Here is a 19,722-nt window from a genome sequence, read left to right as displayed (position 1 = left end):
TTTGGGTAAAAAGCTTCTTAATGCTTTATGCAGTGACACTGTGTGCTCGCCTATTGCTTGCCTGAATCAATAGTAAATGAAAAGTAAAAGGGTGCAAATTGTGAAAATATTGAAATCCTATTAGGCTGGGCCTAATTCATTGCATAAAAGTGAAATTAGTTAAGCATTTGCCTGCACCAAAAAATTGACCATTGTGTTAAATCATGAATTACGCTTGTGCATAATGCAGACCAAAGTCAGGGAGGGAGAAAATCAGGAACAAATTTGTGCTGTATGTTGTGTTCATTGTAAAGATAGAAACTATCATAACTGCCTAATTTGCAACTCTGTGGCACTCAATACTTGGCAGATCAGTAAGAGTGCAGGAAAAGTCATGTGTTCAAATGTCAAGTAAACTTCTAGGTATTTTGTGCACACATTGGTATTTGTGTGTGTTGGGGGCAGTCAGATGAGAGATTGTCGACCAGTTATGAGATTGATTCTTCTAAAATGTGAGAGATGTTCTCTCATTGCTGCAAAATAAGGATCTAAAACTGCTACTTTTCTCTGAAGACCAGGTGAATCACCAGTCACACAGATGGGTGACATCATTGCCGCTTAACATTAACAGTTTTCAGAGCTTTCTAGAACTTTCCTGAAGTGTCATCTTTGGGCATGCTCAGTTCTCCACATCTGTGGCATGCTGCATGCCTCAGTTTGTTTTTCTATGAGATAAACAAATGTTTCAATTTCAGCAGTTTCTTGCTTTAATTCTCTTGCAGCAGTAAACTGGTGGTAGATTTTTCTTCAAATCATCTGCTAGAGTATGTCACCAATAGCCATCAAAATCCAAAAAATGAGACATTTTTATCTTGAAGAACATTAGTCCAGGTCCACTGAACTGGCACAGGAGAAAACACTGAAGCTGAAGCACCATCCGTTGAAGGCAAGGTTTTGCTGAAACTGAAGGAGTGGCTCAAAGGTCAAGAATAGATCTTGATCTCCCAGCTGGAGCTGAGCATTGGGCTCTGAGCAGTCAAGCTCAGTATCAAGGGGGAAAAGGCACAAAACTTCATTTAAGACAAAAAACTTTGAGTCCACAAAAACAGAAAATATTTGAAATTAGGATGATCAAACACTTTAAAACAAGCACAAAATAAATAAGAATGTTGGTGTTCCCACCCATTATCAAACCTATTTGTAAAAATTTGTAACCTATCATTAAAATCATCCATTGTACCTGAAGACTGGAGGACAGCTAATGTAACCCCAATATTTGAAAAGGGCTCCAGGGGCGATCCGGGAAACTACAGACCGGTTAGCCTGACTTCAGTGCCAGGAAAAATAGTGGAAAGTGTTCTAAACATCAAAATCACAGAACATATAGAAAGACATAGTTTAATGGAACAAAGTCAGCATGGCTTTACCCAAGGCTTGCCTCACAAATCTGCTTCACTTTTTTGAAGGAGTTAATAAACATGTGGATAAAGGTAAACCGGTAGATTTAGTGTACTTGGATTTTCAGAAGGCATTTGCCAAAGTTCCTCGTGAGAGGCTTCTAAGAAAAGTAAAAAGTCATGGGATAGATGGCGATGTCCTTTCGTGGATTACAAACTGGCTAAAAGACAGGAAACAGAGTAGGATTAAATGGACAATTTTCTCAGTGGAAGGGAGTGGGCAGTGGAGTGCCTCAGGGATCTATATTGGGACCCTTACTTTTCAATATATTTACAAATGATCTAGAAAGAAATACGACGAGTGAGGTAATCAAATTTGCAGATGATACTAAATTGTTCAGATTAGTTAAATCACAAGCAGATTGTGATAAATTGCAGGAAGACCTTCTGAGACTGGAAAACTGGGCAGCTAAATGGCAGATGAAATTTAATGTGGATAAGTGCAAGGTGATGCATATAGGGAAAAATAACCCATGCTATAGTTACACAATGTTAGGTTCCATATTAAGTGCTACTACCCAAGAAAGCGATCTAGGCATCATAGTGGATAACACATTGAAATCGTCAGTTCAGTGTGCTGCGGCAGTCAAAAAAGCAAACAGAATGTTGGGAATTATTAGAAAGGGAATGGTGAATAAAATGGAAAATGTCATAATGCCTCTGTATCGCTCCATGGTGAGACCGCACCTTTAATACTGTGTACAATTCTGGTCGCCGCATCTCAAAAAAGATATAACTGCGATGGAGAAGGTACAGAGAAGGGCAACCAAAATGATAAGGGGAATGGAACAGTTCCCCTATGAGGAAAGACTAAAGAGGTTAGGACTTTTCAGCTTGGAGAAGAGATGGCTGAGGGGGGATATGATAGAGGTGTTTAAAATCATGAGAGATCTAGACCGGGTAGATGTGAATCAGTTATTTACTCTTTCAGATAATAGAAAGACTAAGGGGCACTCCATGAAGTTTAAAACTAATCGGAGAAAGTTCTTTTTCACTCAACGCACAAATAAACTCTGGAATTTGTTGCCAGAGGATGTGGTTAGTGCAGTTAGTATAGCTGTGTTAAAAATGGATTGGATAAGTTCTTGGAGGAGAAGTCCATTACCTGCTGTTAATTAAGTTGACATAAAATAGCCACTGCTATTACTAGCAGCAGTAACATGGAATAGATTTAGTTTTCGGGTACTTGTCAGGTTCTTATGGCCTGGATTGGCCACTGTTGGAAACAGGATGCTGGGCTTGATGAATCCTTGGTCTGACATAGGGCCCATTCAACTGCAAAGTTTTATTATCTCATCACCCCTCACATTCTTTCCTTTTCTGAACTGTAATTACACATGCATATGCCTAAAACCTAGATAAGTCTGTACTATTTAAACCCAGTGTAACTGCACTGTTTCTTCACTGACCTAAAGAGAGGATAACTTACAAAAGCTCATCACATATGTATTAAGTTGATCCAATAAAAAGTTATTACATGCGACCTGTTTGATACTTTCATTTCACGAAGGATCTGAAAAAGAATGGAAAATATCATAATGCCTCTGTATCAATCCATGGTGCGTCTGCATCTTCAGTATTGTGTAAAGGTTTGGTCCCCCATCTCAAAAACAACATTATAGAATTAAAAAAGGTGCAGAGAACAACAAAAATTATGAGAGACTATGCTGATTTATGAAACTGTGTGGAGCTGTAGGGTCCTTGCAACACAGGAAATACCACTCGTGAGCAGTAATGGACACTAGATTTTTCCAGAAAGCTCTGGTGACTGATGAACTCCTGTCTTCAAAGAACATGTTACTGATAAACATCTTTGCTTTAGTGCCTAATCAGTATATCTCCCATTATAATTCCCAAAAGGAGATGGGTAAAATGGATAGTGTTAACTACTTATTACTTAGTTCTATTACCTAGTTTCATTTAAGTAAACCAGATGCTTCTTGAGATAGTGGCTTGTCCAAATTTACACAAAATCATTGAAAAAGCAAGCTTTGAACTACAATCTCAGAATTTTTCGGTGTTTTCAGGCCTCTACAAGGTATTGAATATATAGGACTCTTTTGATATATTTGGAGCACCCTCACTCATTGAACACTCTACTCCCTATTAAGCCACATCCTATCTAATCCTTTGTCACAATTCTGTGCTTTCTTAATGTCTTTTGAAATACTTAGATTAATCTTGATCTTAGATTTGAGAGCAATGAAATTTTTAATTCTCGGTTAACCTTGTCGTGACAGACACAAAATGATTTTATGGTGATCTGCAATGTGGCAAAAATTTTAGAGCTGGTCGTGCCATTGATGGAACATCCAAGTGAGACCTTCCTTGCCACTATTGAGGAAGACCTCATGAAACTTATCATCAAACACGGCATGACGGTAAGATTTATTGACACTAATTTTATTCCCTGGAAGCACAGTGCAGCCTTATTTTTTATTTCTCAGCCTCTCTTTAACTAAGATTCAATTATAGAGTCTAGGTTATAAGGTTAGAATGGTCCGTTCTTGGTCTTTTGGCTGTGATTTAAGGGGTATACAACATGAGCACTTAACACCCTTGATTAGACCACTCTGGTGACATGATTACATTATAACCATGACCCTAAAGCAAGCCTGTTAAAAACAAAAATAATAATGACTCGCAATCTAATGTGTTGGTATTCTACTAGTATAAATCTCTGATGTCTAGCATAACAAACTCTCCAGTGTACAAAAGAATAATTGTAATCGTGGCCAAGTAGGAAATTTCAGAAACTGAAAATCAGGAAAGTTTATCTTATTCTACTTGCTGATTTAATCATTTAGAGAGAAATTTGGTATTAATGTTGTTTTAATTCAAAATAACTCACCAGGAGAAATACATTTATTATTATTATAACTAAATATTCCTTTTTATGAAGACAAGCAGTATGGCAGTCCTCACTCATGGATAACCTCTTCCAATGGTGCCCGGTGTAGAAAACTTATGACAGTTTGACTATGCCTTGCTAAGCATACCCATGCATTCCATTATGCCACTTGTCCACACAAGGTTCCTTCAGTCTTTCTTTTTCTGTGGATCCCTCAAGTTGCGCTTTTGATGCCTCATGCTCCTGTCTTCTGGACCTTCTTGGTTTTCCAAGTTTGTTCGTTCCATACTCATTTCCACAGTGGAGTACAATTAGTGTTTGCCAGCCTTCAATTAACATCACCATCAAGATTGATTTTATTTCCCTTTTATCTTGGCCAATCATGCCTAGTAGGTTCCAGTGATACTCTCAGTGTGCAAGGATTGTGTCTATCACGGACCCCATGATAGATATATCATGCACCTGGGGTTATCACATGATATCCAGGGATGTTGCAGATGTACAACCACACCAGTTCTGAAAGGAATTCATGGAAAAGTATTTCAGATACGACAAAGCAAAACCATTGACATTATCATTGGAGGCATTGACATCAATAGAGATAGCTGCATTGGGGGGGGGGGGGGGACCATATGTTCTCCCAGGGCAAGCAGGATGGTAGTCCTCACATATGGGTGACATCATCAGATGGAGCCCTGTCACAGAACACTTTTGTCAAAGTTTCTAGAACTTTGACTGGCACACTGAGCATGCCCAGCATGCCACTAACCCTGCAGCCAGCAGGGGATGCCCCTTCAGACTCTTTTTTCCGCGCAGCAGTTGCCTCGCGGTTTAGGAGCTCTGTGAGAAATTTCTCACAACTTTCCTCACAGAACTATTTGAATTAGATAGAAGTAGATGCAGCATATTTGGATTTTCAGAAGGCGTTTGACAAAGTTCCTCATGAGAGGCTTCTAGGAAAAGTAAAAAGTCATGGGATAGGTGGCGATGTCCTTTCGTGGATTACAAACGGGCTAAAAGACAGGAAACAGAGAGTAGGATTAAATGGACAATTTTCTCAGTGGAAGGGAGTGGGCAGTGGAGTGCCTCAGGGATCTATATTGGGACCCATGCTTTTCAGTATATTTATAAATGATCTGGGAAAAAATACGACAAGTGAGGTAATCAAATTTGCAGATGATACAAAATTGTTCAGAGTAGTTAAATCACAAGCAGATTGTGATAAATTGCAGGAAGACCTTCTGAGACTGGAAAATTGGGCTCCAAATGGCAGATGAAATTTAATATGGATAAGTGCAAGGTGATGTATATAGGGAAAAATAACCCATGCTATAGTTACACAATGTTAGGTTCCATATTAGGAACTCCCACCTAAGAAAGAGATCTAGGCGTCATAGTGGATAACACATTGAATTCATCAGTTCAGTGTGCTGCGGCAGTCAAAAAAGCAAACAGAATGTTGGGAATTATTAGAAAGGGAATGGTGAATAAAACGGAAAATGTCATAATGCCTCTGTATTGCTCCATGGTGAGACCGCACCTTGAATACCGTGTACAATTCTGGTCGCCGCATCTCAAAAAAGATATAGTTGTAATGGAGAAGGTACAGAGAAGGGTGACCAAAATGATAATGGGGATGGAACAGCTCCCCTATGAGGAAAGACTAAAGAGGTTAGGACTTTTCAGCTTGGAGAAGAGATGGCTGAGGGGGGGATATGATAGAGGTGTTTAAAATCATGAGAGGTCTAGAACAGGTTAATGTGAATCAGTTATTTACTCTTTCGGATTATAGAAAGACTAGGGGGCACTCGATGAAGTTAGCATGTGGCACATTTAAAACGAATCAATGCACAATTAAACTCTGGAATTTGTTGCCAGAGGATGTGGTTAGTGTAGCTGTGTTTAAAAAAGAATTGTATAACTTCTTGGAGGAGAAGTCCATTACCTGCTATTAATTAAGTTGACTTAGAAAATAGCCACTGCTATTACTATCAAGAGTAGCATGGAATAGACTTAGTTTTTGGGTACTTGCCAGGTTCTTATGGCCAGGATTGGCCACTATTTGGAAACAGGATGCTGGACTTGATGGACCCTTGGTCTGACCCTGTATGGCATGTTCTTATGTTCTCAAAAAATCCCTCAGCAGGGTCCCCCATCACGCTCTGTTCCCTCCGACGCTCGGTAAGTGTTTTTTTCCGGTACTTGTGGTCGGTTCCCAGCGGCTTACCACTTCGGTGCCCAACGGTCACCGACTGCGCGCCTGCCAAATTTTAACATGGCGACCGGGTTTAGAAAATGTCCCAAGTGTCCGAGGATCATGTCCATAACGGACCCGCATGAAGTATGTGTTTTGTGCTTAGGCCCTTCGCATGACGTTCGTCGATGCCCTAGTTGTGCAGAAATGACCCCCAAAGGCCATCACGCTGCCTGGACAACATGGAGCAGTTGTTTGCTTCAAAGCAGACTGCTCCATAAACACCAGTTCAAGCAGCACCGAGCGTGGAGGGTCCATCGACCTCGGAAACGATTCACCAGGAGCACCGTGGACAGGGTGACCGTCCGTCACCAACTCCATCGGCGTCATCGTCCTCTGTGCCGGGGAAAGATCTCACCGAGGGAAACATTGACACCGGCACAGACTGGCATCCCCGACCAGTGCCGGCATAGTCTTCCATCGAGCCACCTGCAAAAAGGGCCTGGGGAGAGGAGCCCCCATACTCCTCTGGACCCGGGACCCCTAGGCATTCTCCACTGGTGCCGGGCACTGAGACTCTACGGGCCCACGTGGAGGTTCCGGTGACGCTTAGCCTGCCTCCTACCTCGATCGCTGTGCCACCCATGCCGGCTTCCTGGTAGGAATTGGACCGCATGGTCCAAGAGGCAGTACTGAAAGGCTTACAAGGCTTCCAGTCGCCACCATCACCGGCCCTGGAACCGGCTCCCTCGATGGTGGCATCGCTCCTCGAGTGCCTCGATACGCTTATCGGTGCCTTATCAACTCCTCTGCCACCAGACACGCTGGCATCGAGTCGTCCATCGAGGCCTCCACAGGTCCCAATTCCTGTACCGGGTTCCTTGGAGGGGAAAGGATCGATTCCCGGCCACATCCCTCTACAGGAACCGTCAATGCCGGAGCCCTTACCAGGGCCATCAGGGCTACTGGTACCCAAGCGCACCACATCTGCCCCGATTTCATCAATGCCAAGGCGCATCCATCGATGCCTTCCCACCCTCTTGGCTTTGACATGCTTCCTTCACCATAAGGCTTCTAGACTCATTGGAATTTCTAATAAATTACCCCAAATCCCAATTAACACCGTCTCATCTTCTCTGCTTTATAGGAGCAGACCTAGATATGACACTGTCCAGAGCATTCTTACCCAACGACTGTGCAATTACACTATCCAACCTTGCCAGCTTTATCCGCCGTCGAAAAAGAGCCTCAGCTGGCCAGCTACTAAGGTTGCTCGGCCACATGGCATCAACAGTCCATGTCACCCCTATGGCACGTCTTGCCATGAGAGTGACCCAATGGACTCTGAAATCCCAGTTGGGGACAAGCTACTCAGCTGCTGTCATCCATGATACACATCACCAGCCTGATTCGTCTGTCCCTTGCCTAGTGGACACATAAAACCAACTTACAAATGGGTCTTCCTTTCCAGCAACTGGCTCCTCAGGTGACCTTAACTACGGACATCTCCAACCTAGGTTGGGGAGCTCACGTCCAAAGCCTTCAAACTCAAGGAACTTGGACAAAAGCCGTAGTGACCCATCAAATCAACTTTCTGGAGTTTTGAGCGATGCGGTACGCCCTTTTTGCATTTCAGGATTACCTCACCAACAAAGTTTTCCTGAATCAAACAGACAACCAAGTTGCAATGTGGTACCTGAACAAATAGGGGGGCACGGGCTCTTATCTGCTTTGCCAGGAGCGGCGCAGATTTGGGCCTGGGCCCTGTCGCATTCCATTCTTCTGCGAGCCACTTATCTAGCAGGCACACAGAATGTACTGGTGGATCGCCTCAGACGAAGTTTCCAGCCCTACGAATGGTCTCTGGATCCCTCTGTTGTGAGCAGAATCTTCCACCGGTGGGGTCATCCGACCATCGACCTCTTTGCATCCAGTCAGAACAACAAAGTGGAAAATCCCTGGCTGGTGCATCCTGGCATGCACCAGCCAGGGATGCCTTCGCCCGTCCCTGGAACACAGACCTGCTGTATACGTATCCTCAAATTCCGCTAATAAGCAAGACTCTCGTGAAGCTACAACAGGACCGGGGCTTAATGATTGTCATGGCCCCCTTACTTGCCGTGCCAAATTTGGTTTCCCATACTTCGCAACCTTTCTGTCCAGGACACCATTCGCCTGGGCACATCCCCCAACCTCATAACACAGAATCATGGCAAGTTAGGCCACCCGAACCTCCAGGCCCTCTCTCTGACAGCCTGGATGTTCAAAGGCTGATACTGCAACCACTCAACCTTTCAAGTGACATATCTCAAGTCCTTGTAGCTTCACGGAAGGTTTCCACGCGGAAATCCTACCGCTCTAAATAGAAGAGATTTACCTTGTGGTGCACACAAAAGAGCTTGGATCCCTTTTCTTGCCCCATATCTAGTCTGTTAGATTATCTCTGGCATCTCTCGGAATCTGGTCTCCAGACGTCATCTATCCGAGTGCACCTTAGTGCCATCTCTGCTTACAATCAAGGAATAGGGGATGCCTCGATAATGGATCAACCCCTGATGCATCACTTCATGAGATTCTTAGTACAGCTTAAGCCTCTTCTACGGCCACCAGTCTTTGCATGGGACCTCAGTGTGGTAATTGCACGGCTCATGCACACTCCTTTTGAGCCCTTGCAGTCCTGCGAACTCAGATACCTTACATGGAAAGTTCTGTTCCTAGTAGCCATCACATCTGCTCGCAGACTGAGTGAGTTACAGGCCCTTGTGACCTACTTACCCTGCACAATGTTCCTCCATGACCGGGTGGTTCTCCGCACTTACCCTAAATTCCTTCCTAAGGTGGTAACTGATTTACATTTAAATCAGTCCATGGTCTTGCCCACTTTCTTTCCAAGACCTCACGCTCACCCAGGCGAGTGAGCTCTCCACACCTTTGACTGTAAGTGTGCTCTTGCGTTTTAATTAGACCGCACTACAGCCCACAGGAAGTCCACCCAACATTTTGTCTCTTTTGGAAAGAACAAACTTGGAAATGCGGTGGGCAAGTAAACACTGTCAAACTGGTTGGCAGACTGCATCGCATTCTGTTACCAGCAAGCAGGCCTTCCACTACAGGGACGAGTAAAGGCACACTCAGCAATGGCAACATCAGTAGCTCACTACCTTTCAGTACTGATTGCTGACATCTGCAGGGCTGCTACATGGAGCTCTCTCCACACCTTCGCAGCTCACTACTGCCTGGTCAAGGCTGGGTGATACGATTCTGTCTTTGGCCAGTCTGTCCTAAGAAATTTGTTTCCAGTGTAGGAACCCAACTCGTCCTACCTCGACCTGCTGTGAATTTCAGGCTGCCTCATCCTTGCCAACAACACCCCAGTTGTTGTGTCTGTTGCACATGTTCAGTGCTGCTTGGCCTCTTACGTGTGACTCAGCCTGTAGCTTGCTATTCACCTATATGTGAGACTACCATCCTGCTTGTCCTGGGAGAAAGCAGAGTTGCTTACTTGTAACAGGTGTTCTCCCAGGACAGCAGGATGTTAGTCCTCATGAAACCTGCCCGCCACCCGCAGAGTTGGGTTCACTTACGTTTTATTATTTTATTTTTCGCTCGTACGTTTGCTACAAATGAGACTGAAGGGGGACCCCTGCTGGCTGCAGGGTTAGTGGCATGCTGGACATGCTCAGTGTGCCAGTCAAAGTTCTATAAACTTTGACAAAGGTGTTCCGTGACAGGGCTCCATCTGATGATGTCACCCATATGTGAGGACTAACATCCTGCTGTCCTGGTAGAACACCTGTTACAGGTAAGCAACTCTGCTTTCCCTTGGTGCCACCAATTGATAGGGAACCCAAAGATAAGCCTTTGATTTTCCCAGTTGAAGAAGGCATTGGGTTCTTCTGCTTCGACTCCAGCATCGAGGAGCTCTCATGCCAAGTATCAAGGGACGTTGAAGAAGCATAGGCATCTGTCTCCATCGGTGCCCAATGCCAGGAGCTGGACCAGTGTGCATACCAAGAAGCTTCCTAAGCGTCCTGTGGTGAGGAGAGTTCATCCTCTAAGCAGACCTTAACATATTCCACTGGTCCAAGTGTCCACCATCGATCCACCACTTAGTTCTGAGGAGAATATAGTTACCCCTCTTTCCTACCAGTCAGCGTCAGCTACCGTTGAAGAGGAGTTGGATAGAAAGATCCATCAGGCCTTGGAGAAGGTGCTGGAGGACCTCTGTGCCATGGCATCTAAGGCACAGAGTGACACATAGATGATCCTTGAGCCTCTGCTTGATTCCTTATGGGTGCTTGGCAGTGAGGCACTGGTACCTATGCTGATGCCCAGAGGGGGATCAGTTTATGTGACCACTGTCCCCGGGCCCCAGCCAAAACAGTCAAGTGTACTAGTCCTTGAGATCTTGTTTGGGGGTCGAGCACCGAGGAGTCGTCACCACCAGTAATGTAGGGTGAGTCAGATTCTGAATGCTCTTGGGAGTGAGGCTATGATTCTTCAGATGCTTCTGAAGAGTAGGTGTCTACTGGGCTCCCTTCTGACCCCTTTCCTCCACCAGAGAAAAGGAAGTTCTCTCTTGACGACACCTCCTTCATAGGCTTTATCAGGAAATTGGCTGTGGCTATTCCATTTACTTTACAGACAGAGAGTGAGGCCGGGAATACATTTCTGGGCATTCTCCAGTTCATAAAGCCCCATAGTGAAGTCGTGGCAGTCCCAGTCCACGAAGTCCTTTAGGAGGTCCAGACAAAGATGTGAGAAAATCCTTCTCTGTGGCTCCGATTAAAAAGAAGGCTGATGCAATTTATCTCATCCAAAAGGCTACCAAATTTGAAAAGAGGCAATTGCCACACCAATCTGTGGTACTCCAATCTACTCTCAAGAAGGCCTAGAACTCATTCCTCTGTTCCCCTGAGGAAAGAATCTCTCCCTGACACCCTTGGGGAAAAGTTTTCAGGGGCCATGCTCAATGCTTGCATAGTTTCCTACCAGCTCTTTATAGGCAAGCATATGCGGAACTTGCTGAAGCAGATGCAGGGAATGGCCAAGCAGCTTCCTCAAAAGCAGCAAGACACCCTTCAGTCACTGGTGGTTAGAGGGTTTGAGTGTAAAAAACACATGGGCCATTCAACCTTTGATGTTTTCAAGACGGCATTAAGAGTTTCTGCTGTAGGGATTTGGAGCCTGCGGATTCACCTCAATCTGGGCCTCAGATGTGCAGACTTGCTTAACGTGCCACAAACAGGAGAAAATCTCTTCAGAGACAGAATTAAGGATGCAGTCATGCAGATCAGAGATCACTGGCACTAAAGACCAAGCTTTCTCTTCCAGGAGATATCTAAGGATGGTGCAGAGAAGCCATTTTTCCCAGCCTAGTAGGGCAGGTTGCGGCAGCCCAATGGCAAGTCCCTGTCATTCACTGCTTGGATGTTGAGAAATTGACTTTGTAAACCCTTGAATTATCTGATGATGTATCTTGAGTTCTTTTAACTTCAAGAAAGGATTCTGCTAGAAAACTCTATAGATTTAAGGAGGAAGAGGAGGTTTTCTGTGTGGTATGAGCAAAAGATCCTACATATTTTCTTCTGCTCCACACAAAACTACTTGCTCACCTTCTATATGTCTCCAAGTCTGGTCGCAGAACCCGCTCTATAAGAGTTCATTTAAATGCAATTGGTGCCTACCATCACCATGTAGAAAGTAAGCCTATCTCTGTGTAGTCTTTAATTACCCACTCTATGTGAGGTCTGCTTCAGTTGAAGCCTCCCATCAGGCCTCCCACTGTGTCTTGGGACATCAACTTGGTTCTGTCCCAACTGATGAAATCTTCCTTTGAGCCACTGAACTCCTGTGACCTGATTTGGAAGTTGTGTTTTTGGTGGTAGTCACTTCAGTGTGCAGGGTCAGTGAGCTCCAGGCTCTAATAACTTATCCACCTTATACCAAATTTGATCGTGATAGGTGTGGCCTTGCACACCCATCCTAAGTTTCTTCCTAACTTAACCAGTCAATCATCCTCCCAACACTTTTTTCCAGACCACATGTCCACCAAGGTGAGCAAGCACTGCACAGTTGAGCCTTGGCTTTTACCAGGAGTAGACTGAAGCCCATAAAATGTCCACCCAACTCTTTGTTTAAATCAAAAAAATTGGAGATTGCCATTGCCAAACAGATTTATATTTAATTGACTAGCAGATTGCATCTCCTTCTGTTACGCCTTAGCAGGGCTAAATCTGGTAGGCTGTGTCAAGGCTCACTCTGTCTGAACCATAGCAGCCACTGTGACTCACTTGCGATCAGTCCCCATGGAGGAGATCTTTAAGGCTGCGATATGGAGTATTCTCCTCTCATTCACATCTCACTGCTGTTTGGACAGGGATGGCCGCACAACAGAAGGTTTGGTCAGTCAGTCCTGCAGAATTTGCTTGAGGTGTAGAACTCAACTCCTTTCTCTCTTAGGGTCTTTTGTTTTTGTTCCAGGCTGCCTTCTCATAGGTTAAGTATAAAATGGAAAAAGGCTTTTTGCCACAAAACTACTGTGTCGTTTGGCAATTGTTATTGTTCCCTCATTTTTTTTTGGGGGGGGGGGGGCAGATGTAGCTAGGGATGCCTCATATGTGAGGACTGCCTTCCTGCTTGTCCTTAGGGAAAGCAGAGTTGTTTACCTGTAATGGGTATTCTGCCCACATCCCCTTAAAGTTTCTATTTTTAAAGTTAAAATACAAGACTGAAGTGACCTCATGTGGACGTGAGGCATAATGGCATGCGTGGGCATGCTCAATGAAGTACAGTCAAAGTTCTAGAAATAATGTCATAAATTTTCCATGCTGGGTTCCATTGGATGATGTCACACATGTGTGAGCACTGATATCCTGCTATCCTCGGATAAAGCCTGTTGCAGGTATGCAACTCTGTTTTTGTTCCACCAGATGAGTTCAGACACATGGGATTTGCTCTGTACATACTGATGGAGACAGAGAACAACTGACATCACCTCATGTAGGGTCTTGTACAGCCTGCTGCTCTTTTAATATTTCTTTGTCTCCGATAGATATGCAGGCCCATGCAGTTGTGAAAGGAGAAATTGCACGTGGAAGGACAGGCCAGTTTTGAGGAGGGGGCACCAGAGATTGTATCCCCAACCCCGAGTGTTCAGGATCAAGGAATCTTGCAGTGGAGCCACAGGGACTCTAGTTTAGCAAGAATTCTGTAGAAACTACAAGGCCAAGACAGCATTAGGAAGATCACCCCCTGATGGCTCCCTGTTGGACCAGCATTAAGTGTATCCCAAGTTCAGGGCTTTATAAAAGGAGTTCTAGCTTTATGCACTTTTGCTGGTCCAACAGTCTTCTCAGCATCCACCCCGCAGAAGTGCTACCTGTCCAGCCTATGCTCCTGATTTTGTTTACGAGTTCCTGTTGTGTAGCCTTGTTCCAGAGTTTCTGTCCTGTAACCTTGTCCAGTATTCCTGTCTAGTAATTGTGCTTCAGTATTCCTATCTATAAATGTGTTCCTGCCTTCTAATCAAGTTCCAGTGTCCTGCTTTGTCATATTGTTCCAGTGTTCTTACTCTGCAACCAAGTTTCTGTGCATCTCCTTTATCAAATAGCCCTGGGCCACACTGCTTCAGGTACACAACTTCCCCTTCAGGGTGACCCTGGATTGCAAAGCCAAGATGTTTTTGACAGTTTGGAGCAGTCCCAAACCAGAAGCAAGGTGAAGATAGAGCAGTCCTGAGATACCAAAGTGATTTCAGAAAAAGCATTCCAAGAACTCCTGGCCCAGTTTACCACCTTTCACTGAAAAGGTGGTCCTGTTCAGTTAATCTCTTTAAGATCTATGAGGTCCATATTCAGCCGCTGTGTATACCCAGTTATCTTGAAGTTAGCCGGTTATGTATAACCGGCTAACTTTAGGACAGCCCTATGACACAATGAGTTAGTCACAGAAGGAAATGGCTAAGTCTGAATATGTTAGCCGATTAACTTATGTGACTATCTCCACCTGTCTCACCGCAGCACCAAAGAATCTACTCCAGGCCTGTGCCTACTACAGCACCAAAAGTTCTATTCCATGCTGCGCCTACTGTAGCACCAAAAATTAAACTCCAGGCTGCACCCACCACAGTGCCAAGGACTCTACTCCAGGCTGTGTCTACCACAGTGCCAAAAACCCTACGCCAGGCCATTCTGGTTTTAGCAAGTCCAATACTGACTCTGCTTTAACTCTTGGCCAAGCCAGCTTCTGCCACATCTCTGCTTCTTGATGCACCAACAAATTCAAAGATTGGATGTCAGATTGTTCCAGCAGCCCCTGTCCATGCACTAGTGAAGAGTGAAGACAGTGCCTGCTCTGGTAACAATGAACTCCCCATTAGCTCCTCGTCTACCCAAATTCCTGTCCGTGCACCAGTAAAGTTAGCATTGGCTGTCCTTGCATCTCCAGCATCAGACCTCAAGCCAGACTGTGTTCCTGCTTCTAGCCTGATAGGGTCTGGCCCTGTACCTGCTCCAGACTGTGCCCCTCAGGGTTGGATTTGTGATCTTGGAGGTATTTTTGGGGTATCCAGATGCAAACCTGCAATCTAGTTGCTGTACTCCTTCACCAACTAGCCCTGGGCATCACCTCGTCACCTTCCCCGCGAAGGAGGCGAATCATGCAGGCTAAAGGGGCATCATACTTTCAGTGTCCCTCACTGCTCTTCTACCCTGAATTTGTGATCCTGGTGCATCAGGCTTTCTGCCTGAAGCAGGGAGCTCCTGCAGTTCCCTCTGTTCCTTCCATCCCTCCCTCTTCCTCAGGGGACCAAGATACCAGGGCACACAAAGAGACACAGATGAGAATTTGATTTTTATCAGGATGAGCATTCCTGTGCCTTTTTGATTGTGGTCTTGCAAGAGGGACAGATTCCAACAGGTAAGGGAGAGTAGTGTGTATCTTCAAGAAGGAAGAATTGCCATTAATGATTAAGCAAGCTTTAGCTTAGCCAAGGAACCAGTAGAGTACAGCAAGAATGCAGGAGACCCTATTTTAGAGAGAGTTCGGAAGCCTTTCCAGGACATTGAACTATCAGGTCTTTAATCTTGCCGGACAAGGATGCCCTGCAGGCCAGCCTCAAAATAGGCAGAACAATGGGCAAGTGATACACTCTAGCCACAGAGGAGAAAGGAGAGGCTTAAGTTCCTGAAGGTGGATGCACTGGTGTTGGCAGTCACACATAAGAGTGCCATTTAGGTGGAGAGCGGAACAGTGTTGAAGGACTCGCAAGGCAGTATCAGGGCTCTGGTCAAACAGTCCTTCAAGGTTTCCGGCTTAATGCTAAGAGCAGCAGTATGCAGTGGCTACATGTCCAGGTCCTGTTGTCCTGAGTACAGCAGCTTCTGAGTGACAACCTGAAAAAGAATGGGGTGAGTCCTAAGGATGCTACAATCTCATTAAAAATTCAGCAAGAGGTATTGCTACTGCAGTTTTGGCTAGATTTTTCTTTAACTCCCAAACTGGTTGGTGAACGCAGGTGAGAAAACTCCTATTCTGGGGCAATTTTCTGTTCGGAGAAGACCTCAAAAAAACTGCTAAAGGCACTGGGGGAGACTAAACCCTAGAGGTTGCCAGAGGATAGCCTTTGTGGGATCTCATGCTGAACCATATAAACCCTGGTTTAAGGAAGGAAAGCTTTTTCCTCCAGGTTGAGGAGCCTCATCTCAGTGTAATCATTTTGTCAGAAAATCTCAGACTCTTTGTGGGGACAGAATGGGCTCTAGAGAAGGGGGCACAGGGGCATCAAAGATGCTAGAAGTACCCACCGAAGTTCTGAGGGTCCTCTCACTGACCTTACAGATAGACAGTTTTCTGACTTTTATGGGGGCATAGACTCAAAGCACCTCAGACCAATAGATCATGAACATTATAAGAAATGTTTATACACTAGAATTTTTCACATCACAGCCACCTTCATGATTTCTTCTCGCCATTCTCTAATGAAGAGAGGAGAAGTAAGGTCCACCCTAGACCATGTCCTCCAGTTGGCAGTTGAACCACATGATTGAAAGCAGCCATTCAGACCCCGATCGGAGGAGAGAGGACATTCAAGAGGAGCTTCAAAACTGCGGTCCTCCTGTTTGCAGTCATAGTAGCTGGTGAGAGAGGGGGGGGGTATTGCTGGAACAGAGGGAGACGGCCAGGGATCGTGGGGAGAGGGAGTGAAGGGTAGATTGCATCGTACACCGCCACCAATGTTACTCTTCTGGAGCAGGTGGGAGAGAAGGGATATGCCCAGTCTACTGTCACCAGTGGTTTTTTTGTTTTGGTTTTTTTTTTTTTTTAAAGGAGTCCCTAGTCTCCAGTGGCAATTTGGCCAAGATTGACCAATTCCATGGCAAGGCCTCAATTTTGCATCCCTTTTCACAGCTGCATAATCACAGAAGACCAGGGCACTAGTCATAACCATCCTGCTATAGACATGGAAGAGATCCACCTCCCTGGCCTACATTAGGTATGGAGGATTTTTGAGACATGGCGCTCTGAGAGGGGGGTTTTCCCCTTCAAGACACCAATTCTATTGATTCTGTCCTTTTTTGCAGAATGAGCTGCATGAGGGCTTAGCATTGAATTGGCTCAAGGTTCATGTGGCAGCAATTGCCTGTTACGATGGGCTGGTTCAGGGATGTCCTTAACATCTCATCTAGATATTTGTGCTCTAAGCAAAGTGAAGCATCTCCATCCTTCAGTGAGAGTAACCATGCCTCCATGAGAACTCATCTTGGTACTTTGAGCCTTGTGTGTGGCTCCTTTGTATCCCACATGACTTTGATCTCGGACCTCACTCTCAAGACCATGTTTCTTGTGGAGATTTGTTTACCAAGGTGCAATATCTAAATTTCAGGCCCCGTCATGTAGAAAGCCATTTCTGATCTTTTCAGATGCAAGAGTGTCAATTCATATGATTCTGTCCTCCTTGCTCAAGATTGTGTCACCTTTCATGTGAATCAAATAGTTTTCTCTGTCAAGTAGACAGACCTGGTGGAGAACGGTAGGTACTTTCACCTCCTAGATGAGTGTAGTATTCTATTGTGATGCCTAATGGTCATGAATGATTTAAAACAATTGGAACCTTTGCTCATTCTTTTCAATAGCCCCAAGAAAGAAGAAACTGTGTTGAAGGCAATAATAGCCTGTTGATTTTTTATACATTTATCATAGACTCTGGCTGGAGGGAGGATCCAAGATGGCCGCGGATAAATGAACGGCTGACGCCGAGCTCCGGAGTGAAATTTCTTACTTTTTGCTTTATATTTCCTGAAATATTCTATTTTTACCTCAAGTTGGGTTGGCAAGATGCCCCACACAAAACGAAAAGCAAAAATCAGAGAAAATACCTCTACTCTGATTTCCTCTGCTAGACAGCCCCGAATCGAGGAGGTCTTTGCTGGACTAGTGCAAGTACACCCTGAGGGAGGAGCCGCTGGTGGTTTCGGCGGAGAGCAGACGCCGAGCCCCTTGGCTATCGAGACATCGCTGAGCCCGGGTGCACCTTCTACACCAGACCCTCCGCTCGGAAAGATGAGCTCCGAGCAGAATTTTACTGCCCTGCTACAGGAAAGTCCTGCTGGGGAGGTTGTTGCCCAGAGAAGGAGTGACGGGGTTTCATTTCCTTCGGAGAGCCTGAGGACAGCTGGCTCCAGAGACCGACCAGACCCAGCGCAGCAGCGAGCAGAGGAGAAAGGTGAGCCCTTGGAAAAGAGGAAGGGTGACGAGGGAATCCATGTTGTTTGTGGCGTTTCTGAATTTAATCCAAATAAAGTAACTTTAACAGAGATTATGCAAGCTATAACATCTATGGAAAAATCAATTGTGTCCTTGACTATAATGGTGAGAGAAAGCATTGAGAAGCATAAAGATACAGAAAGAAGAGTGGAAAACTTGGAAAATTCTGTCAAGGGAATTGAACAGAAAATTGTAGAAGTGGAGCAAATTCAAGGGAATCTTATCAAATCTGAAAATATTCAGACGGTAAAAATGGAAAATTTTGAAAATTCCTTAAGAAGAAATAATATAAGAATACTGAATTTTCCTAAACTCAGGTGGTTATCCCATCGCGAATTATTCAAGAACTATTTAAATAATCTTAAAATTCCTGAGCAAGAGATTTCAACGATTCTTAAAATTTATTACCTGCCTCAGAGGGATAGAGGGAAAAATTCTGAACAAGATTGTAAGGAAGATTCCTCGTATGATTTAACAGACATATTAGAAAAATCTCATGATTTAATAGTCCAAGAAAGAGCTACTCTTTTTATACAATTTGCAACATCATCCAGCAGAGATTTAATTTTGAGAACTTTTTTCCGTAACCAGCATTTAAAATTTTATGGATATCCATTAAAGATTTTCCCAGATATAACCAAATTAAAAGAAAAAAATTCATTGCTATGAGGGAAGAAGTCATTGCTAGAGGTGCAAAGTACATCTTCCGATATCCATGTTATTGCTTGATCACCTATCAGAACTCACGATATATATTCAGAGAACCGGAACAACTACGAGTATACCTTGACTCCCACTCTGTATAATTCCAGGGAATGGGAAGGTATTATTGGAAAGGCACTGGTTAATTTTGAAACACTTTATAAGTTATGTTTTGTATTGCCTAGTAATACTGCTTGATCTACATCTTGGATCCTCAAATTTCCTATAATCATACATAGGGTGAAATTGTTTTGTATTGGTACTAATTCCTGTAAAATATAATAATCTATTCTGTAACCTGATGTTTAATTCTTGAACGTTAGTTCTGTATATTTTTTTTGAAAAATTCAATAAATAAATAATTGACATTTATCATAGACTCTGCCTATATCTCTAAGACACTTGTTCCTAAAGAGTTGTGCACTCATTCAACCAGGTACAAGTGACTTCTTGGGTGGAATATCACATGAGTCCACTAGAGGAAATAGGTGACCTGGTCCTCCTTGTTTTCTTATGCTAAGCCTTGCTGCTTGGGTGTTCAGGCTGCAAATGCTGCCACTTTTGGAGCAGGTATCTTGAGCGCAGACATAGCAAGATCTTATCCAGTGGGAGGGCTGCTTGGGTACATCCCATGCATCTGGACTAGTCTGATGGGTTGAAAAGGAAGGAAACATTTGAACTTACCTGCATGAGACCCCATATATGAGGTGATGTCTACTATTTAGTTGTTCTCTATCTCCATCTGCTGATAAGGATGCAAAACCCAAGCATCC

At 44.4% G+C, this 19,722-nt stretch overlaps 1 protein-coding gene across 4 annotated transcripts in view; it reads left to right on the top strand.

Annotated features, from left to right (window-relative positions):
* NIPBL (NIPBL cohesin loading factor) overlaps positions 1-19,722 on the top strand; it is a 1,214,062-nt gene that overhangs the window by 937,852 nt on the left and 256,488 nt on the right. For all 4 annotated transcript variants that reach the window (XM_029578690.1, XM_029578673.1, XM_029578682.1 and 1 more), the window contains one exon: positions 3,677-3,817. In XM_029578690.1, coding sequence (XP_029434550.1) covers positions 3,677-3,817 — 141 coding nt within the window. The remainder of the gene's footprint in view (positions 1-3,676; positions 3,818-19,722) is intronic.

Source organism: Rhinatrema bivittatum, chromosome 1, assembly GCF_901001135.1.
Source record: "Rhinatrema bivittatum chromosome 1, aRhiBiv1.1, whole genome shotgun sequence".
NCBI lineage: Eukaryota > Metazoa > Chordata > Amphibia > Gymnophiona > Rhinatrematidae > Rhinatrema > Rhinatrema bivittatum.
This window is presented reverse-complemented; position numbering and strand designations above follow the sequence as displayed.